Here is a 19,590-nt window from a genome sequence, read left to right as displayed (position 1 = left end):
TATCCTGGCAACCAGTTCGTCAAAACCAAAACATTCCAAAAAAAAAACAAGGCATAGAATCATAGCCGACCCAAATTTAGTGACCTTCACACAACATAGCAAGTCCGCAGTTTTATATAAGCAGCTTCTAGCTAACTTGGCACCCCTTAAGAAGATGGAGTCTTCTTCTGCCCGACTGGACCATCCCAGTGCAGCTTGAGCGACATGGGGAAGGGACAGTAGGCAGCTCCGTCACCGCGGAGGTAAACATAGTAGCCTCCCTCCTGGGGTATCTTCTGAAGCTGGCCCTGGGCACCAGCAGCACGACGGAGACCCTGCAGACGACCGACGACACGCAGCATGGCAACAAGCGCGATCTTGGTAATCTGCTCGCCAAATCCGGTTGTAGGACCCTGGCCGTGATTGATGTATGAGTTGAGAGGGCGATGGAGGTTGACCTGGTAGGGCTCGGGGAAAACGCTAGGATCGTGGTTTGCCTGGTTGAAGGAGGCGAAGACCTGCTGACCGGGTTGGACAGCGTAGACCTTGCCGTCTTCCTCGATGGTGACAGCTTCCTTGGCCTCGCGGAAGGCGCCAAAGGTGCCGTTCAGGCGAATAGCCTCCAGACAGTAGCGGTGCAACTTCTCGTCCGATTCGGCAGAGTCGGTCTTGGTGAGGCTATGGATTGCAGCCAGGTGGGCCTGGTTTTCGGGCGCGGTGTAGAACTCGATGATTTGGGTGAAAACCTGGCCCTGACTGGGGACCAGACCGACGATCGTTGGGATGATGGCAGACCAGGTAATGTCGGAGGCGCTGGATCCGGCCTCCTTCATGCGGCGGACAGCTTCAGTTCCGAACTCGCGGAGGGCGTTGTCATGCGGCCGGAAGCTGTCCATGATGCCGGAGAAGAGGCCACTGTTGGTGTCGGCCTTGACGGTGGCTTCGACGACCTGACCGAGCTGGGTGGAGACGGCGGAGGCGGCATGGTTCAGGGCGTAAGAACGAGGAGCGTCGACATCGAAGAATAGAGCGGAGAAAATGGTGGAAAGGATCATGTACATCTCGTGCTCGGTGAAGAGACCCTGCGGGCTCTGCTCGGTCTTCAGGGGAATGCCAAAGATGGTAGAGGCGAAGTGGACGTGAGCCAGGTTGCCGACATCACGAGTGATATCAATCTGGTTGATCTTGCCCAGCTGGCCACCCTTCTCGACAATCAAACGCTCGGTGATGTCTTCGTAGAAGGTCTTGACGAGCTTGGGGAAATCTTCAGTATTGAGAGCCTTGCCGATAGCCTCACGCTGCTTGGTATCAAACTCGCCCTTGCCGAAGAGCTCAGACACGGAGCGGGCCCAACTGGGACGGAAGTCCCTCTGGTTCTCAAGCAGTAGCTTGGCATTTTGGTGAGAGGCCAAGTTGACACGAGGCTCTATGAAGGCAGGCTTGTCCCAGGAGTAATCCTGCTCACGGCCTAGATCCTTCATGATGTTACGGTTCTCGCTGGGGATAGTCATAGGGTAATGAGCGTAGATGGAGTCAGGCCTGTAGTGGTTGGGGAAGGCGCGCGTGGCCAGCTTATAGAATATGCAGCCCTGGTTGATATTGAGATCGTAGCGGCACTCGTTGTAGCCCCAGTTGGTTAGGTTCCGGGGGTTGTAGTCAATCGTGTAATGACGGTCACCACGGACAAGGGCAACGGCATCCGACAACACAGCACGGGAGATGGTATAGGTCGGGGCGATACCGACACCTGGAATCATGGGCTCCTTGGCCTCCTCGGTGACAATACCGGGGTATAGCTCAATAAAATCAGGGTGGTCATAGAGGTGACGCAGGGTATTAGAGATCTCGGGGTTGGAATTGACTTCCTCGAAAGTCTCGTAAGGCTTCAAACCGAAGTGCTTACGGAACTCGTTGAGAGAACCAACATTCCATCTACGCGAAGCCTCGATCCCGAGGATCTCGATAGAGCGCATAGCCTTGGGAACGTTTCGGGGGCCGAAAGAGCTGGCCACGTCCTCGGTGGCGTGAGTCAGAATGTTTACCAGCTCTCCATCATTGAAGAATCCATCTTCGTTACGCTGCAAGCGGGCGAAGGTACGCTTGGCGGGGTCAGTGTCGAGCAAACCCTCAACCTTCTTCAACCCCATCAGTAGCTCAGGCATAGTGACCTCCTCGGCAGGCTTGCCCATGAGGTCATGGTAGATCTGCTCAATCCACTTCTCGTCGCCTTGGCTGATGGTGGAGTGCCACCGGTAGGCCAAATTGAACTCAACCGAGCACTGGTTGCCGAGACCGGATGGAGTGGCTCCGGCCTTTTCAACTTGGGCACGTGGATCCAAGCACCAGGTGGAATTGGTGCGGTTCAAGTTGACAATGGTGCGCAGGTAATCATATAGAGTGATGTTGATGTACAGACCGCAGGTGATCAGACGACCAGTCTGGAACAGGTCCTCATCACGCTTAGTCCAGACTTTCTTGGCGTCCTCCTCAGACAGACCAGGGCGGGGCTTGCTGAAGCGACCATTTTCATTGATTTCAGCTAGCTGAGTAACAACATGGTTGTGGAAACGGTTCAGCATGACCAGCAGAACACCGCAGGCAGCAGGCAGAGCCTGCAGACGACCCTCGGAGAAGCAGTCGGGCTTCAGCTTTCCGTCTTGGTGGGAGCGGATCAGATCCTGTTGCTCCTGGACATCGCCATACAAAATGGACAAGTCAAGATAAGCGGAAGTCTTGTTCAAGTGCTGTTGACGGTAGTCGGTTTGGAAGATGTCTATGTACGCAACCAGCCGATTAATACCTGCATTACAAACTCCCGCGAAACTTACTCACCGTGAATAATCAAGGAGGCCCAGTCGAAGAAAACACTGGAGACCTTGTTGGGATGCGGGGTAAACTCCTGACGAGCAAAGAGGGTATCAAAAATCAAACCGGCGTCAGGCAATCCACTGGGCTGGATGGTCAGGGGAGGGATAGTGCGGCAGTAGGCGGTATTCGCAGCTCCCAGCCACGGGAGAGTAGGGTTGTTGTTTGAGCCATCGGCGGAGCGGTACTTGTATTCGTCTCCCATGTAACTAGACTCACAATGTTAGCGCGCAATTGCAACGCAGCGATCTCCACTTGGGGGGGGGGGGGGGGGGGGGGGGGAGCTCTCACGAGAGAGGAGGATGAGGAATTGAGTTCCATAGCTCATCCAGGAATAAACTGGTGAGTTCGGTGCGGTTCTTGGAGTTACCAGGCAAATCCGCGACCATTTGGATAATGCGCTCCATCAAGTAAGTCTTGTCATCAACCAGCTCACCGGAGGCTTTGCTCGCGATCAGGTCTTTAACGGTATTTAACTCGCGGAATCCCAGAGACTTGATGTCATTAATGAGACCGGACGACTTGTCATGCTTCAAGTAGGCGCCATCACTGGTCTGATTGGGCAATGGCTCCTTTGAAGCGTGAATCGCCTGCGCAAACTTCTCAAATACAGCAACGACCTCGGCACGCTTCACGACGTGATGTTCCTCCTTAGCCGAGAAGGACTTTCGAGTTGGTGAGACCTTCGAGGCACGTTTGCTGTTCTTCTCTGTGCTATTCTCTGTGTTCTCCCCATTAGAGTCCTTGAAATCCTTAGAATCCTTCAAGTCCTTGGACCGTTTAAACTGGGTCGAGATTCTCCTCAGCATTGTGCAGAATGTTGACACAAACACGTCCAGAGGAGAAAGCAAATGAAAGATGAAAAAAAAACCACGAAGTGACTACTAGATCAAAAGACAATCAAGGAAAAGCTCGACGATGCTCTTTAAAACGATCTGCGCGGGCGACAGAAGTTCACTGTAGGACTGTGGAGCGTCCCAGAGGCAAATTTGTTATCGGCAATAGTCGATTGACTTTGGGAACATTTGATTCGAGAGAGAGCAGTAAGTCTCTTTTCTCGGGCCTGAACCTGGTCTCAATAACACTTATCCTAGTCCCGCATGATACAAGCTCCGTTCCCGAGTGGATACTCTAGCTGTCGAGTGTTTCAATTTAGTGATTGATCATCATTTAGGATTTTCGATATTCGAGATAGGAGGGATATATGATCTACCGGTAGTGTACCTGAATACCTGAACCTCTTGGATTTTACGGAGTACGCGATTCAATATAGTCGAACATGGCCAAGGTAGTGTGGTAGGGCTTCACTCGGAGGTGAGCTCAAAAGCAACCCAAAACTAGATCTATACCTCTTTGGAAAAGTCGCCGGATAACAGACCAATGGCTGTGAACACGCTGTGATCCCGGACTATGATCAGCGGTGTATACTATTCCGTATGTGTACGAGGTAATCCCCTCCTCTGTACCTGCAAAAGGATGTCAAGATTGAACTCTGTCCATCGACACCAAGGGCGAATGTTCGGACTCATGCTCTGCATTTACGAAAACGAAATTTCACTGTAGTGGCTGGCTGGAGATTCCGACTTTTGCCATAATTACCTCGGCTGATGCTGTGTAGGATCTGTGCTCATCCGTATCGTGGGACTTGAGATGCAAGGAGGGTCCCTATAGTGCGATGAAGAAACAGACCTGTCGCAAATCTTTGATCATCGCAGACCCACCTTTTCATCCTTGGGATTCAAGTGGGTTTGAATAAAAACAAACCCCCCACGTTTCGTCTGCCCTTGGTAGCATCTGCCAATCGGTCCCCATGATTCAGAATCTGATCCCTCTCGGGCTATCCACTTTCAGGGTCTTATTTTGATTCCGCCGACTCCACCAGCCTAGCGTGGTTGTGGTTGTGTTTTTTTGTTTTTTTGTTTTTTTGTTTTCTTCTTTCGGTAGAACGGGAGTTTCCCTGCGGAAAGAAGAAATCGTCTTGAAAGAATATAGATCAGAGATATTTCCATTTCTTAGTTTTGGTTGTGACACGGCCGCTTCCGGATCTACCCTGTGTATTCGGTCTGGAAGAGAATTTATATACTCCGAATCCACGGACTGGGCGATCTATGCATAAGATCAGATGGATCTCAGATCAGCTGCCAAGTCACAAAGATTGTTCAGCTGTAATTCCGATGCTTTGGCTTCCTCTTTTTGGGAATCCGAAGAGCAAGCTGGAAGTCCCACTCTTCGTCCCCTTCGGGGATGGACAATCCTGTTCAGCTTGCAATAGTCCCACAAGGGATACCTCGTGGATTTCCAGAGAGTCAGTCATCTCAGAGAGAAGAGTTTTCATGTTGTATAAAGATGTTCTCATTGTGATCACAGTGACACCGCAATAATCTTTCTCAAATCTGACTTGGACGCAAATGACACCATAGACAGGGTTACCAGTGAGTCACGGCCCTGGGCCGTGAAGAGTCAAGAACGGCTTGTGCGTAACATCACTAACGATCGATTGATCCAAGTGCTATAGCAACCTAGCGCCAAAGTTAGACCTGATCACTCAAAACCGATGGGGCGGCACTTTCTCAAAAGGAACGGCCCCCGCTCACCCCTTGCACGTCCTGAATCACGAAAAGCTCTCCTAGGCTAAGTAGGGAACGATTGAGAATATGATCCCGATCACCACCTGGTACCGTTTTTCTTCCAAACTTCCAAAAACTCAATAGGGCCAGTGATAACTCGCGCATGGAGGACAGAGTAGCGAAGAGGAGAGTATGGACGTCTCTCTTTTAGTCTCTGCTGAGCTCTCGCAGAATTCACAGTTCTGAATATCCAGGTCTGGTCCATGCATCCCTCGTGTAGAATTTCTCGACCCTATGTCCAGCCTGGTTTGCAACAAACTCTCATTTCTAGCAATGATTGCCGAGGCGTACCCATTGGGTAGAATACACCTCCGTTAGAACCAAGTAGCGTAACAGGTTTACAGGTAACGCGCTCCTGCATGTATATCACCATTTGTTCACAGAAAAAGATCCAAAAAGCAAAACCAAAAGGCCCATGTTGGGATGGCAGGGTGCCAAGTCTAAGGGCCCATCAGCCCGCTCCGATTTGACATGTTGCTTTCACAAATCTGCAGTGATCTACTAGTGGATTGGAAATTTTGTATCCTGTCAACCCCCCTTCTCTGCTGGGGCCGATTCAAGGCGCTGATTTGTGTAGTACCAGCTATACCCATCTGCATAAAAATGGCACCCCAAGCTTGAGCCTTTCCTCCCCCCTTCAGGTATTATCGGGCGTACCTGAAGTTTCGAACTTTCTTGTCTGGCCGATTGCATTGTCGTTCGGTGGTATCATGGCTTATGAACACCAAGGCCTGGCGGGTGTGCCAAAGCAGTTCGTGCTTTGCTTCGATGGTACCGGAAACAAATTCGCCGGTGACGAGTCCGATAGCAATGTGCTCAAGATCTTTCGCGTAAGTAGGAGTGTTAGCCAAGCGTTTGAGCTCGTGCTAAGAAGTTGCAGATGCTTGACCGCAGCAAAAGTCACCAGTACCACTACTATCAGCCGGGCATTGGCACATATGTGACCTCAAAGTCGCTGACTAGCCACGGCCGAATCCAGCGGATCAAGTCCGCCTATCAAAAGGCCAAGGACTCGGCGGTCGGGTCTTCCTTTGATGAGCATGTCATGGGTGGCTATAAGTTCCTGATGAGATACTATTCCCCTGGCGATGAAATCTTCTTCATCGGGTTTAGTCGTGGTTCATACATCGCACGATTCCTGGCAGAGATGCTGGACTATATCGGTCTCCTCGAAGCAGGAAATGAGGAGCTGGTCCGCTTTGCTTGGAAGACATTCGCCAAGTGGCAGCAGCGATCTGACGATTCGGAAGAAGAACGCGAAGAGAAGCAGAAGCTCTTCGCATACATGAAGGCTTTCCGTGAGACGTTCAGCCGTCCGATCTCGCGTATCCGTTTCATGGGTCTCTTCGACACCGTCAACAGTGTACCGCGCTTCGAGACCGCATGGATGCAGCGCACCAAGTTCCCCTACACGGCACGCAGCTCGGCCAAGGTGATTCGCCATGCCGTGGGTATTGACGAGCGCCGCGCAAAGTTCCGCCAAGATCTGATCTCTGGGGCGCGCCCTAAGGAGAAGAAGAAACACCGCCGCCACCCCCTTTTGCCCACAACCCATCTAAACCTCTTCCACCAGGACCAAAAGGAGAAGCCCCAGGAGGAACACTCAGACAACGTTCCTGCCATTCGAGTCAATGACAACCCGGAGGCGGAAGAGGAGAATGGGGAGAAGGTCGAGCCTGAGTCTGATGCCTTCAAATATGGGCCCAGCACTGGAGAGACATACTACCACACCGGGCGGCGTGGCTCGCATCACCAAGCTTCACACAAATCCTCGCATCCACCCTCCCGCACGGGTAGCGAACGCGGAACAAAGCAGCCCAACAAATACCGCACACCCTCTCCCCGACGCAGGCTCGCTGTGCCCAAAGCATCAATGGACGATCTTCACGCTGTGCGAAGCAGAGACTCCTTCCAAAGCCTGCATTCCAACACCCTATCCGTGCAAATTCCCATCGTCGAGGTCGATTCAAGCGACGACGACGACGACCAAGACATTCACGAGGTCTGGTTCCCAGGCTGCCACGCAGATATCGGCGGCGGGTGGACGCTCTCGGACGGCGAGACATGGGCGCTCAGCCACGCGCCACTCGTATGGATGACACAGGAGGCACAGAAGGCCGGACTTGAGCTGGACGAGCGAAAGATGAAACAGTTCCAGTGTCTGGAGGAGTATGACGGTGATTATAGTTCCATCCGGGAAGAAATTAATACCCGGCGGCCGAATCGGTGCGGTGAGCCTCGGGCTGAAAACGATGATGCGTTCCGCTCTATACCGGGGGCGAATGAGCGCACTGCTGCAAGTCGCGACTTCTGGCATGCGCTGCACGCCTCCAGTACGAAGGGCTTATTGCATGACTGTCTGATGTTCAACCAGGGCATTCCTACTATGTCGGTTATTACGTGGCGCATAATGGAATGGTTGCCGTTCCGTCGTATGGATCTGCAGCCTGATGGGTCGTGGAAGCCGATTAGCTGGCCGTTGCCTCGTGGTGAGGTGCGGGATGTTCCGCTGAATGCGGAGATCCACGTCTCTGCTATCCGGCGTATGAAGGCAGATCCCAAATACCGTCCTGGGAATCTGATTGTTGGTGGTGGTGGTCGTGGTATACGTGTGGCACCGGAGAAGTATGGTATGGGTGAGTGGGTGGTGTCCAAGCATGAAGGTGACTGGGTGCGGGAGACCTACGTCCGCAAGAACATCCCCATGTGCAAGGAGGAGGAACAGATGAATTGAGGTATCCCTGTCATTCTTTTTCGTTCTTTTGTTTACTTATCATAGACTTGGCCGCTTTCCAAATTGTCCATTAGATTAGTTGCAGGAATTTTCCCCAATTCTACATCTCTGGTTGGCGCCATCTAGAGCTATCAAGAACCCTGCTCTCGACACCAGAATTGCCAACTGCTTAGTTCTTGACATCTGATCTATCTACACCGAGCAAAGGTAAACAGAAATTTCGAAGCTGATCGAATTGAATTCAGATCTCGAGCTCCCCTTCCCCGTCGTCTCCCCTACCGGCTAGCTTACTCGAGACATCCTCCGTGAGATTAATTTACACAACGCTGCTACCCTGAGCCAGTCTGATTTTGCATTCCCTCTACCCTCCTATTTCTTCCATTTTCATCTTAATTGCACCTTACTATAATCTAGCCCAAGGGGGGGAAAAAAGGTTGCCGACCACGCAGGAGCCAAGACTCATCGGAACCTCGCTCAGAATTCCGAGCGCACCCGTTGCATAGTATGGAGTTTATGGGCAGGAAAATAGAAAATGACCTCTCTAGCGAGCGGCTAGCTACCAGGTAGGGTATCTCTCATGGCTCGTAGTCAGATGACTAGCTACCTGATGAAATCAATAACACAGAGCTGCTTGGTTGAGTCGGATTTCTCCGCCGGCCGGAATTGATGCTCTTTTAAATCGAAAATCAAATGGGAAGATAAGGGGCGACCCAGGAATTGTGACTTGCCTATTACTTTTCTTCATCACGATCTCCTGTGTCCGTTGAAGTTCCTGACTTGTTGCGTTCCCGTCATACCTTTCGAGTTTGACGAGGGTCTTTTGGATTAGTTTTCATGGCAAAAGCAACTCGCACATTGCCTTCAGCTACATTGACCCACATCTCGACATCGCGTCTTAGTCTCGCAGAGGATCCTAAGATAGCAATTTCTAAGGCTCTCGTGGGCCTCCTGGAGCGCCCTCTTCGGGCCCCAAGTACCATCTAGTTCCTTCGATTCATTGGGGGGATGCAATTGTAGAGCCGGAATAATCGACAAGAGTGTGATCTAATTCTATGGATTGTAAAAGCATCCGGGGAGGGTGCGGTTTTTCGGATCTATGAATAAACAAGATTGGACTTTCGTTGGGGTCGAGGGAGTCCTCCTCGAAAGTTGTACTGTCCATGTAAATACTATCGTCGTTGCTATTGAATTTCGTAGGATGGTTGAGAAACGAGCGTTAAAGATGTTTAGGAGTTTATAAAGCTGTTCTTTCCCTTGGATCCTCGGAGTGGAAGGTGGTAGACAGAGATCATCCACGGACGGCAGTTTGTTAAGACATAGGCTCGGGCATAATTCTTTCGTTCCAGATCCTATTAAGAAATCAATTGCATTGATCCTATGATGCCAGTTGATTTATCAGATCCATCGTGTTTACTTTCAACATAAAACCCTTACCTGGACCACACCACGTGGGTGCAGGGATGTCTTGGCCTTGACGATTTGGCCGAATCTGGCCATCTTAATACTACGCACTCTAGTCCATACCTGGTGGTTTTGCATTCTCGTCGGTCTATTATTTAAATTGGAAAGATAAGGCTGTCATGGCCTTTTGAGGGTTACTTTAATGATTTCAATACCCAGATACTGTTAGAAACTATTGCAAACAGACTAGGGAGATCAGGAAAAGACATCTTAGAGACCTTCCAAAGACTCAACCCACCGCGGGTAGGTGATTCCTGGAAGTCACCAGCAAACAATCGCATCTTTGATACAAAGACATAAGCTCTATGTATATAGGCTTAGTGACCTCGGGTCATACCTCTCTGGCCAACATCCATGGATGTCCATGGATGTCCATGGATACTGATAGATCACAAAAGCTAAGAATAGTGACTTTCTGATAGGACAGGGTGGGAGATTAATATCAAATGTTACATTTTGAGACAAAAATAAATGTTACGAAGAAGTTGTGGAAAAAAGAAAAACAGCAAGGCCAAGAGGCTCTGAGAGATCGACGATCCTCACGTTGAACGTTTACATTCTGGGCCTTGGCTTCTCCTATCCACCCTTTTTTCCCTTTTTTCCACATCCTTGATTTCATCACCATCTCCCAGGAACATCAGTTTCCCTTCCACTTGGCAGGTCCAAGAATCTCCTCATTTGCTCTATGCCATGATGCGAGGGTAAATCTTGCTTACCCCTTTTCCCCCCTCCTTCCTCCTCTCTAATTTCTGGACACACATCATGGAGTCACGACATGAAGAGATGCGCCATCTACCCGGGACCAACTCCGGGGTTGTTCCCGAGGGTAAGGAGGACGTCATGATCGGTTTTTCACAGGCACCATCCCGGACACGATCCCCTTTGGCCCGATCGCATCTCCGCTCTCGATCACTGGCTGGAATCCCGGGTACGCTGTCTATGACGCGCGCTTATTCCTCCCCAGGGCTGGACTCCCAGGGTCGTTATATCTTCGTTAATGGCCGCGGGGCGCCAGTCGACACCCACCGATATCCCTTGCAAACGCGCATTGATGATCACGTCGACCGCATGGGCTCCCTCAACATCTCAGAAACCATCTCCGAAAACGCAGAATTGGAAACCCTTCCCAAGTCGCCCTCACAGTCAGCCTCATCTCCGATCCTGATGCCACAGACTTTCCCCCGCATCGGTCGCCTGCGTCCGACTTCACCCCTTCTGTTCCAGCCCCCCATCAGCCCCTCCTTGCATTCTTCGCCTGTTCTGGGCTCCAAATACAACGAATCTTACCCCAACCACTCGGGCTCCGTTTCGTCTATCTCTGTCCCCTCAACCCCGACCAGCCTTCGCTCCCGAAGCCCTAGCATTTCATCCCTGGAAACAATCCCCGATATCCCTGACGCGGAGAATGAGGCCCTGGAAGAGGATCGGATCGCGCAGTTGAAAGCCGCGGCTGACGCAGCCGACGCGGCAACTACTGCCAACCGACGGCGCGGCGCATCCGATGTGGCCAACTCAGTCACTCTAATGCGCGGGGGATCGGGCGGATATGCAGCTCGGAGCGATAAGCGGAAGCGATGGAGTGTCTGTGGTGCCGAGCGACGGCAGGATCTCGACTTGGAGACTATCTGGGAAGACTGAAGAGTGTTTCCCGGTCTAATGCGAGTCCACCTGATCTCCGCGCCTCGTCTGCTACAACCAAGCACGCCTTATGCTCCCACATTTGTCTCGCGGTGGAGTTGATCTCCACCACTTCTTATTAGCTTTTCTTTACTCTCAGTGGCGCTTTGCTCCGTTCTCTGACTTTCCTTGATACCCTTCCATTACAGCCGACTCGTTCCCATCCTTCGCAGTCCAGTTTTTCGGTCCAAAAACACTTTCGTGGAGTTCTACGGCAGAGACAGTGGGGTTCAACCTGTCTCCGCTTCTAGCGGGCTAGCAGGTGACCAGGCGCATGGCGTCTTTTTTTTTTTGTATCTAATATGCTGGTCATGACTGAGCTCTGGTTCTTTTCCCCCCTCCCCTGATTTTTCCGCTTGTTTGATCCGGCATCTGAGATGCGATGTCTTTCAGAATCGTTTCACCAATGCAATTGAGTGAGCTCTTAAAATAATCCCTTCAATTTTAATCCGAGTCCACCTTCACCCGCGACGTAGGTAGCCGGCATCGATAAGGGAATCCCGAGGTCCCAGGTGTGGATAACGGTAACCAATCATCCGAACACTGACATCCAAAATCTTCGTCGTCAAACCTTCCATATTCATCTCATCTACTGTTTTTGCCATATCAACTGCAGATCTCAAATTTTCGGAATCACGACATGGCTTCAAGTCGGCACATCGGCATCATCGGCGCAGGCATTTCGGGCCTCCGTTGCGCCGACATCCTCATCCAAAACGGGGCCCGGGTAACAATCCTAGAAGCAAGAGATCGCATTGGTGGGAGGGTAGGTCTTCCTTCTACCCGGGAGCCGAACCGCAAGAGCCATGCCATTTTTTAATCCTTTTCGTCGATTAGGTGCACCAATCAACGGTTGGAGACCATACGGTGGATCTGTATGTACGCCCGTATGACTATGACCTGGAAAATGTATCCCAGCTAATGCTCAATTGAGAGGCCCCAATTGGATTCATGGCGCGGGGGAGAACCCTATCATGACCATAGCGGACGAAACGGGGACTGTGATGTATGATCCCGAGGGTGGACGGCATGTCTCCTACTCGCGAGACGGCCACCCACTCAACGACGACGTGGGTGCTAAAGTCCAGGAATTTGTCTGGACCACCATCGCAGAAGCCTTCCAGCACAGCAATCTCCACGGAGAAAGCATCCCCGCCGAGACAAGTCTATTCGATTTCTTCCGCGAACGAGTCCAGCAAACCAACTTCTCAGATGAGGAGACACAGCTCTGTCTCGATGCCTGTAGGCTCTGGGGTACCTATGTCGGTGATCAAGTTGACAAGCAGAGCTTGAAATTCTTCCGCTTGGAAGAATGTGTTGATGGGAGTGTGTACCTTCATCAATTCATTCCCACGGCAGACTTTCTAACATCATCCACAAGGCAACTTCATCGTGGCATCTACATACAAGCGCATCCTAGAGCACGTCGCAAAAGCCGCCGTCGCCAAAGCCGACATCCACCTCAACGAACCGATCATAAGCATCAAAGCACCACCTCGCCACAACCCATCCCCAACAAAGCACCAAGTAACCGTCACAACCGCCACAGGAACCATATACGACTTCGACCAAGTAGTCGTGACCTGCCCCCTGGGCTGGCTGAAACAAAACATCTCAGCCTTCACACCGGCACTACCACCCCGTCTCGAACAAGCAATCAATAACATCTCTTACGGCCGATTGGAAAAAGTCTACGTGACATTCCCACATGCCTTCTGGCACACCGACAACACCAGTACCTCAACAACCAACACCGTCTTCGCCCAATTCCTCGACCCATCATATACACCCCACCCCGCACTCATCGAATGGAACCAAGAATTCGTCTCGCTAGCCTCACTCCCTGAACCACATGCCCACCCAACCCTCCTCTTCTACACCTACGGTGACGGCGGTGCAGAGATAATAAACCGTATTTCAGAGCTAGACCCCTCATCAGCCGAATACAGAGAATCCCTAATTGAAGTACTGCACCCGTTCTACTCCCGCCTTCCCGGGTACAGCGCCGAAAACCCGGATTGTGTGCCGGTTGCGCTGCTTGCTACGCAGTGGCAGAAAGATGTGTTTGCTGGCAATGGGTCATATTGTAATTTCCAGGTCGGGATACAAGAGGCGGATGTGGATGTTGAGGTTCTGAGGTCTGGGGATGGGATTGGTCCACTTAGAGGACTGTGGTTTGCTGGGGAGCATACGGCGCCGTTTGTGGCGCTTGGGACTACTACCGGTGCGTTTTGGAGTGGGGAGAGGATTGCGAGGTTGATCTGTCGGGGGTTTGGAATTGGGGAGGTTGGGGGAATGGGAGTGAAGGATGATTCTTTGCCTTCTGCTGGGAATGGGGCTTAAATTAGAGAGGAGGGGTTGTCTGAATACCACTGGATGAGGGATTGGTAAATATTTAGACATTGGCGTTGTGGGTTGAAATGATTCTTGTTTCAAAAAACTGTAGCTTGGAAACACAAGTAGTGTATTAGAGAGATGCCCCTACGCGTCTTTTACCAACAAGATGTGTCGATTATACATTGGGCCCAGCAAATCGAACAGTTTCATTCATACTTAAGTAAGGCTTTTCAGGTCGTTGGATTCATTCAAAGTTTAGTATCTTTCTTGGGGGCTTTTTTCACATCTGTTCGGTCAACCCCCCCTTCAACAGCAAGTCAGGAGGACCAGACGAGCCCACCAAGTGAGCACCATAGACGAAAGATAAAGAGTCATGTAGATCAATATGCATAAAAGAAGCAGAGAAAGGGAGAAAGAGAGCAAGCCCGGATAAGAAGTATATCATGGGCAGAGTTCACGCAACAGTGGCAATGACCGCTTGCAGGCACACATGAAGACAACAATAAACATAATAAATAAAAAAAAAAAATAACAAAAAAGGGGTCTGAACAAAGGAAAATCAGGATCACAAAGGAAATTAAGAATAAAACAGGGGCAAAGATGACATGCAATGGCACTTCGAAATGTCAATGTACCATGCATCCCGCTCTTATCGCCAGGCCCCCTGGCTCAACGACAGGAGACCCTGCACGCAGTCCAGGTCATCTTCTTGGCTATCCCCTGACCCACTGGCCATGAAAGCAGATACTTCGGCACTGAGTTCGGGGAGGGCTTTACCCTGAGAGCCAGTCTGGAGTGGTCGATTGCGTTTGCCAGTCGAGATGCCGAGACCGCGAGTACGGTTCGCATCGCGAAGGACCGGTCGCGGGAGGTGTGAAGTATTGCGACGACGAATGATTGTCGATCGTGTGCCTGGAACCCAGTTCTCTTTGTCAGAGTCGCCGAGGTCTTGCTCGAGATCCGACTTGCCAGACTTGGAAAAAAGAGGTTTAGACAGATGAGATGGAATCATGTTCGCCTTGTTTCGGCCTGTCTCCAATCGTCCTAGAGATGAAACGGTGCGGGCGAGCTTCCGTCTCTTCTCTCCCATGGACTGAGAGATCGGCGTGTTTGGGTCGCCGTGGACAGCGAGGCTGAACCGCCCCGAGGCACTCCGAGGCAACGAGCGCTGGCTGCGAGATTGGAAGAGACCTGGAGAACCATTTGACCCACTGGTCGATGTTGATAAAGCACTTCTTGCGTCCGTATCACAGAATGATTCCCAGTTTCGTGGATCACGAGAGCGACCGAAAGCACGATCTTTCTCGGCTACACCTGCCCGCGGGGTCACTGGGAAGACCGCGCTGCTGCTACGTCGCAGGCTTGACATCGGTGTTCGGCGAACCGAGAACATCGCCACGCGGTTCTTGGACGGCGATGGTTCGTTCTCTCCGCGGATTACTGCCTTTCCATCCGATGACATCGCGATCCGCAAGGCGTTGCGGCCCTTGGGTGGCGACGGCGTCAGTTCGCCCTCATTGCGGAGCAAAGCCTCTCCATCAAATGACATCGACAATCGCAGCGACGGAGGTGACTTGGTAGGCGTGGTTTGTATGTGTTGTATGATTGCGGCTTGCTGCTCTTTTCCCCCCTCGCCCTGGATATCCGATACCGACCGTTTCCGTTTTGGTAACTGCAGAAGGGAGTTTTCTGCAGGGTCATTCACCAGTTGGGAAAACTCTTCCTGGGTGGTGGGCGGAGTTTCCCCAGCGGCCTCTGTCGCGATGCTTGTTTGAGTGCTCTGTGGAAGCTCAAGTTCATCTTTATCTTCAATTACCGGATCTGAGTCATCTGAAAATTGTAAGAGCCCCCCATGCCATGGTTTGGATACCATTTCTGCGCGGTGATCGTTGTCAAACTGTTCTGCCCCACTTGAAGACCCCGGCTCCGTGGACGCGTTATCATCACTGAGAGGCTGACCCGATGAATCGACCATGCCCGACCGCGGGGCAAGTAATTCGTGAGGCTGGAGAGGTTTGGATTTCCGACGATCGTTCTGGCGGCGGTTTTGGAACCAAATCTATTGAGCCAGTTAGAAGTAGTTTTTTGTGGGTGATCGCTTGGCATCGCATACTTGGACCTCTTTCTCGCCGAGAGAGACGCGGTTTACAATACTCGTGCGAGCTGCTTTGTCTGGCTTAGAATTTTGCTGGTACTCGGATTCGAGGACTGCGTGATCCTCTGGGCTGTCAAATTTTTCATATCCGGTTAATTAACGCGTTCAAAGTATCGTCCATCGGGTGGACCGCAGCCATGATAGCATACCTAGTCCGACGTCGCTTCTGACGGGCTAACAGTTTGTTGTCAACACGAGGAGGGAGGTTCTGTGTGAGGGTTTTTTGCGAATGAACGAGAAAAGCGTAGTTGAGAGGATTGGAGTCGGTGGCCGGGAGAGAAGGCGAGGATGAGATCGCCACCGAAGCCTCCGGATCAGACATGATACCTAAGAGAGCATGGAGGGGCTGGGAGGGTACAGAGAAAGAGACACGAACACCAAATCACCCGATCCAAAATTTGAAAAATGACCAGAGACAGGAGATGATAAAGCCGTGAGGCTGGCATGCAGAAACGGTATCAAATCGCGTCGCGGTGTGGACGCGGAGTAGAAAGAACGTGGCCCGCGCTAGTAACAAAGTGCTCTCCCGAGGTACTTAGGACTTGCACCCTTCTCTGATTTGAGATCTTCTTCTTTTCAAAGTCTCAAATTATGTCTCTACTCGAGTCCCCTGAATGCTATTTTTGTATTTGTCTAGATTGACGCGTGCTGGGGTGATTTGGGCCCACATTTGGGTATGTTGCAATAGCCTAGACAGTTATCTGCAGGAAGCACGAAGCGTGCCCTCGCGTTCGATACATGTTCGAAATCCTCCAGCTCAGATTAGACCACAGAGGGTGAAACCTTGCCATTTGCCTTCTTCCATCCGATCTCCCCGTGAGTGCCCAACGCGGGGGGACGCGCCATCACGTGACCCCACGAGGCAGACACGCACGTGGGTGGAATGTGATCTCTCTCGAAAGATTTTGGTTGCGAAGGGATGTTGATCTGTGAGTCACAAGAGATACCGTCTCTCTTGTGTTCTAAGAGGGACAACAAATGGACATGTATGGCGTTCCAACGGCAGCGGCCTCGAGTGCGCAGTGGGGTCCCCAACTCAGAGAAGCAATAGCACTTCAAAGAGGGCCAACGTGCAACTTGACAACAGTTGCCGTTTGGAATGATATCGCATCAGAGCGTAATCATTCCAACCCTTTGCCCTCGGAGAATGAAACTTCGGGTCAAGTTCGGAGATGACCTCACCCGCGGTTCAGTTCCAATGATCGTGTTTTTCTTCACTACCCTACACACAGGTACCTCCCTAGGTAGCTACATTCAGCCTCACATCTATTCTGAACTTGTTTTGCATCCTACTTTTTTTTTTCTTTCTTTTTTGCAAATCTCTCGCCTCTTGGAAGAAAGAAGAAAAAAAGGGCCGACGCTTTCGACAGCAGTAATGGGATTCCTAATGTGGTCCAAGATTGACCAACTATAGACCACTTCGCCAATCTGCCATCCAACTAGGAGCATTCCAGTGTGTTTGATCGACGTAAAACTACGAAGAGTTGCTCAGAGCCCCTAAATGATCACAGTGGGCCGCATTTTTACTGGTCATGTCATCGGTTTGGTGTCCAGTCTACCAAATGGGCATCCTAAAAAACCACGAGTATTGATCTGCTCTTTGGTAGACGCCGAGCAAGCCAAGATGCGACGATGATGCAGATGCATGAAACCCCCTGGAAATACAACCGCTAGACAAGACAGAGAAAATTGTAGCTGAACCAAAGATACATGCAGATCTGCTAATAGGAACAGACAGTAGAACTAGCCGAATTCAATTCCGAGGTAACTCTCTTGCTTCGACAGACGCCTACTGTGCAAGCAGATGTTACACGGCCAGCGTCCGACCATGCAAGGTGCTCTTCCTACCCCAACATCTTCATCCAAACGTCCCCTTCTCGTCGACTCGTACAGGTAGGTTCATTGATCGTGTAGTCACTAACATGGCGGCTAGTTTCAAAAAGATCTACGGTTGATTGACCTTGCTACGGCTGTGTATCAATACCTACAGATGCAGTAGAAACGTTTCTCCTTTTGGCCACGTTATTAACTAGTCGTTGGTCAAAGTCTTGTGCTGACTTGGCCATCGATGTGCAGCATATAGCACCTGCAGCCTAGGCCAGGGTAACTCTCTGGCGGTTATCGATCTTGAATTCCATTGGTTCATAGTGTGCCTGAGCCAGCATGGAGTAGCTGTGGCCTACCCACAATTCTAGTTGCATTTGGCTCTAGATCCCAATAGTCCCGGGGTGAAAGGGAAATAGGAATCTAGACTACCAGAAAAGAGTAAATACCACCGGTTAGAATCTTCGAAGAATGTGTCCATCAAAGCTAATGCTACCCTTGCAATGAATCAAGTAGAAGAGTGGCACAGGGGGAGGTTAATCTTGGTCGAGTTTAAAAGGTCATCTGTACATAATCTGAACTTCTAAATTTGTAGATTAACCTCAAGAGAAATTCGATTCTGGACAAGCAGTAGGAAAAAATAATAGGGAGACATCTACTTATGTTTCAAGTTTCTCGAATCCCACCATCGCCGTGCAACAGAAGGTAGAGAGGTCAAATCCAACCGATCAACATTCCGCCCAGGCCAATCCCTTCCATCTCACACCGTCAATTGGGTTGAGACGGGGAAATGCCCAGTACCCAATTAAACCTATATAGGCAAATTAGAGGAAAACGTTCGCTCATCGTATGATGATCTATGTTTCTTCCCCGCTTTGACGCTTGGACATGGAGACCACCCCCCCCAGATCAATTAATATTCCTTGCCCAGTGCTCATTTTGGAAATTCATAGCTCCCTTGGATTCTTTAGATTCTCGGGCTTCTGCCTCCGTAATCACTTCCTCGGATGCTAGCTGGTATTTCGGCCTTTCCCCCCTCTTTTTCTCTTCTGTTAGAAAGGTCTAGTCTAGAGTTATATTACGATCAGACTCCCAAATACGGCGACTGGGCTGTGATACCCACATTTAGCTTGTGATCACTAGCGATACGGGATCAGAGTCCTTTGAGTCCGGTCTTTTAATTCACTTTTGACCTTGGTCACCATTATACCCATCGTGTCAACACGACTTTGACTGCCCGTTCGTGCAACAAAGAATCGAGGACTCGGACAGATGGCCGAAGACATGAAACTAAAGAAAAACCATATGGCGATTGTCTTAGGCATTGGACTTGGGGTGGTGTTACTCATCGTGTTTAGTTTGATGTGAGTGAGACTCAATGGTTGGCATCTTGTTGCATCTTATCTCTTGTGTCTCCTTGTTCCTCTTCATTCTTGCCGATAAATTTCCTCCGTCGGTGTGAGATGTTACATTGGCCATGCTATTCCATGTCATTCTAACTGTATCGTCCAGTCTGACAATACTCATCAACCGCCGGGACAGACAGTCAGTCCGGAGATCAAGGAAAAATCCCAGTGAGCGGTTACGGAAGTTGGATAAGGTCTCGCCAATTTGCACGCTCGAGAACTGGTGGACGACCACGAAAGGGAACCTCGGATTATCTGAGGCCGTCGATGGAGAATTCATTTGGTATGTGTATTCTGCTTTGCTGGTGGAGTGGCGGCTGACATTTTGTTCAGCGCTGTTTGTTTGGAGCAAGTAGATCGCACGCAGGAAATTCGTGAACTGCGATGCTTGCACGTTTTCCACCGGGAATGTTTGGAAAGGTGGTTCTTAGGAGACCATTTCAACTGCCCGCTGTGCCATCGGGCCTATTATGTGGCCGACACACCTCCGCGGAACGATTATCTGTGGATGGTATGACCAGATAC

General features: G+C 50.8%; 6 protein-coding genes across 6 annotated transcripts; 4 read left to right on the top strand and 2 right to left on the bottom strand.

Moving 5' to 3' along the window:
- Window positions 1-146: 146 nt before the first annotated feature.
- Pdw03_3905 (Psi-producing oxygenase C) lies at window positions 147-3,653 on the bottom strand (the record flags this gene model as incomplete). The annotated part of the gene is made up of 3 exons (XM_014676218.1): window positions 147-2,752; window positions 2,812-3,053; window positions 3,136-3,653. The coding sequence occupies 3 exons, from the start codon at window positions 3,651-3,653 to the stop codon at window positions 147-149; spliced, it is 3,366 nt and encodes a 1,121-aa protein (XP_014531704.1).
- Window positions 3,654-6,181: 2,528 nt separating this feature from the next.
- Pdw03_3904 (Putative Short chain dehydrogenase reductase family) lies at window positions 6,182-8,205 on the top strand (the record flags this gene model as incomplete). Its single annotated transcript, XM_014676219.1, has 2 exons — window positions 6,182-6,301; window positions 6,352-8,205. 2 exons carry the CDS (start codon window positions 6,182-6,184, stop codon window positions 8,203-8,205), a joined length of 1,974 nt encoding a protein of 657 aa, XP_014531705.1.
- A 2,223-nt stretch (window positions 8,206-10,428) lies between these two features.
- Pdw03_3903 (basic proline-rich) lies at window positions 10,429-11,304 on the top strand (the record flags this gene model as incomplete). Its single annotated transcript, XM_014676220.1, has 1 exon — window positions 10,429-11,304. One exon carries the CDS (start codon window positions 10,429-10,431, stop codon window positions 11,302-11,304), a length of 876 nt encoding a protein of 291 aa, XP_014531706.1.
- A 679-nt stretch (window positions 11,305-11,983) lies between these two features.
- Window positions 11,984-13,686, top strand: Pdw03_3902 (Flavin containing amine oxidase, putative; the record flags this gene model as incomplete). Its single annotated transcript, XM_014676221.1, has 4 exons — window positions 11,984-12,109; window positions 12,181-12,218; window positions 12,278-12,669; window positions 12,725-13,686. The coding sequence occupies 4 exons, from the start codon at window positions 11,984-11,986 to the stop codon at window positions 13,684-13,686; spliced, it is 1,518 nt and encodes a 505-aa protein (XP_014531707.1).
- A 643-nt stretch (window positions 13,687-14,329) lies between these two features.
- Pdw03_3901 (Homeobox transcription factor, putative) lies at window positions 14,330-16,157 on the bottom strand (the record flags this gene model as incomplete). The annotated part of the gene is made up of 3 exons (XM_014676222.1): window positions 14,330-15,739; window positions 15,794-15,905; window positions 15,985-16,157. The coding sequence occupies 3 exons, from the start codon at window positions 16,155-16,157 to the stop codon at window positions 14,330-14,332; spliced, it is 1,695 nt and encodes a 564-aa protein (XP_014531708.1).
- Window positions 16,158-18,931: 2,774 nt separating this feature from the next.
- Pdw03_3900 (uncharacterized protein) lies at window positions 18,932-19,582 on the top strand (the record flags this gene model as incomplete). The annotated part of the gene is made up of 3 exons (XM_066100624.1): window positions 18,932-19,023; window positions 19,172-19,348; window positions 19,399-19,582. The coding sequence occupies 3 exons, from the start codon at window positions 18,932-18,934 to the stop codon at window positions 19,580-19,582; spliced, it is 453 nt and encodes a 150-aa protein (XP_065956024.1).
- Window positions 19,583-19,590: the final 8 nt, after the last annotated feature.

The sequence above is a fragment of the Penicillium digitatum genome, chromosome 1 (genome assembly GCF_016767815.1).
Source record: "Penicillium digitatum chromosome 1, complete sequence".
NCBI classification, from domain to species: Eukaryota; Fungi; Ascomycota; class Eurotiomycetes; order Eurotiales; family Aspergillaceae; genus Penicillium; species Penicillium digitatum.
This window is presented reverse-complemented; position numbering and strand designations above follow the sequence as displayed.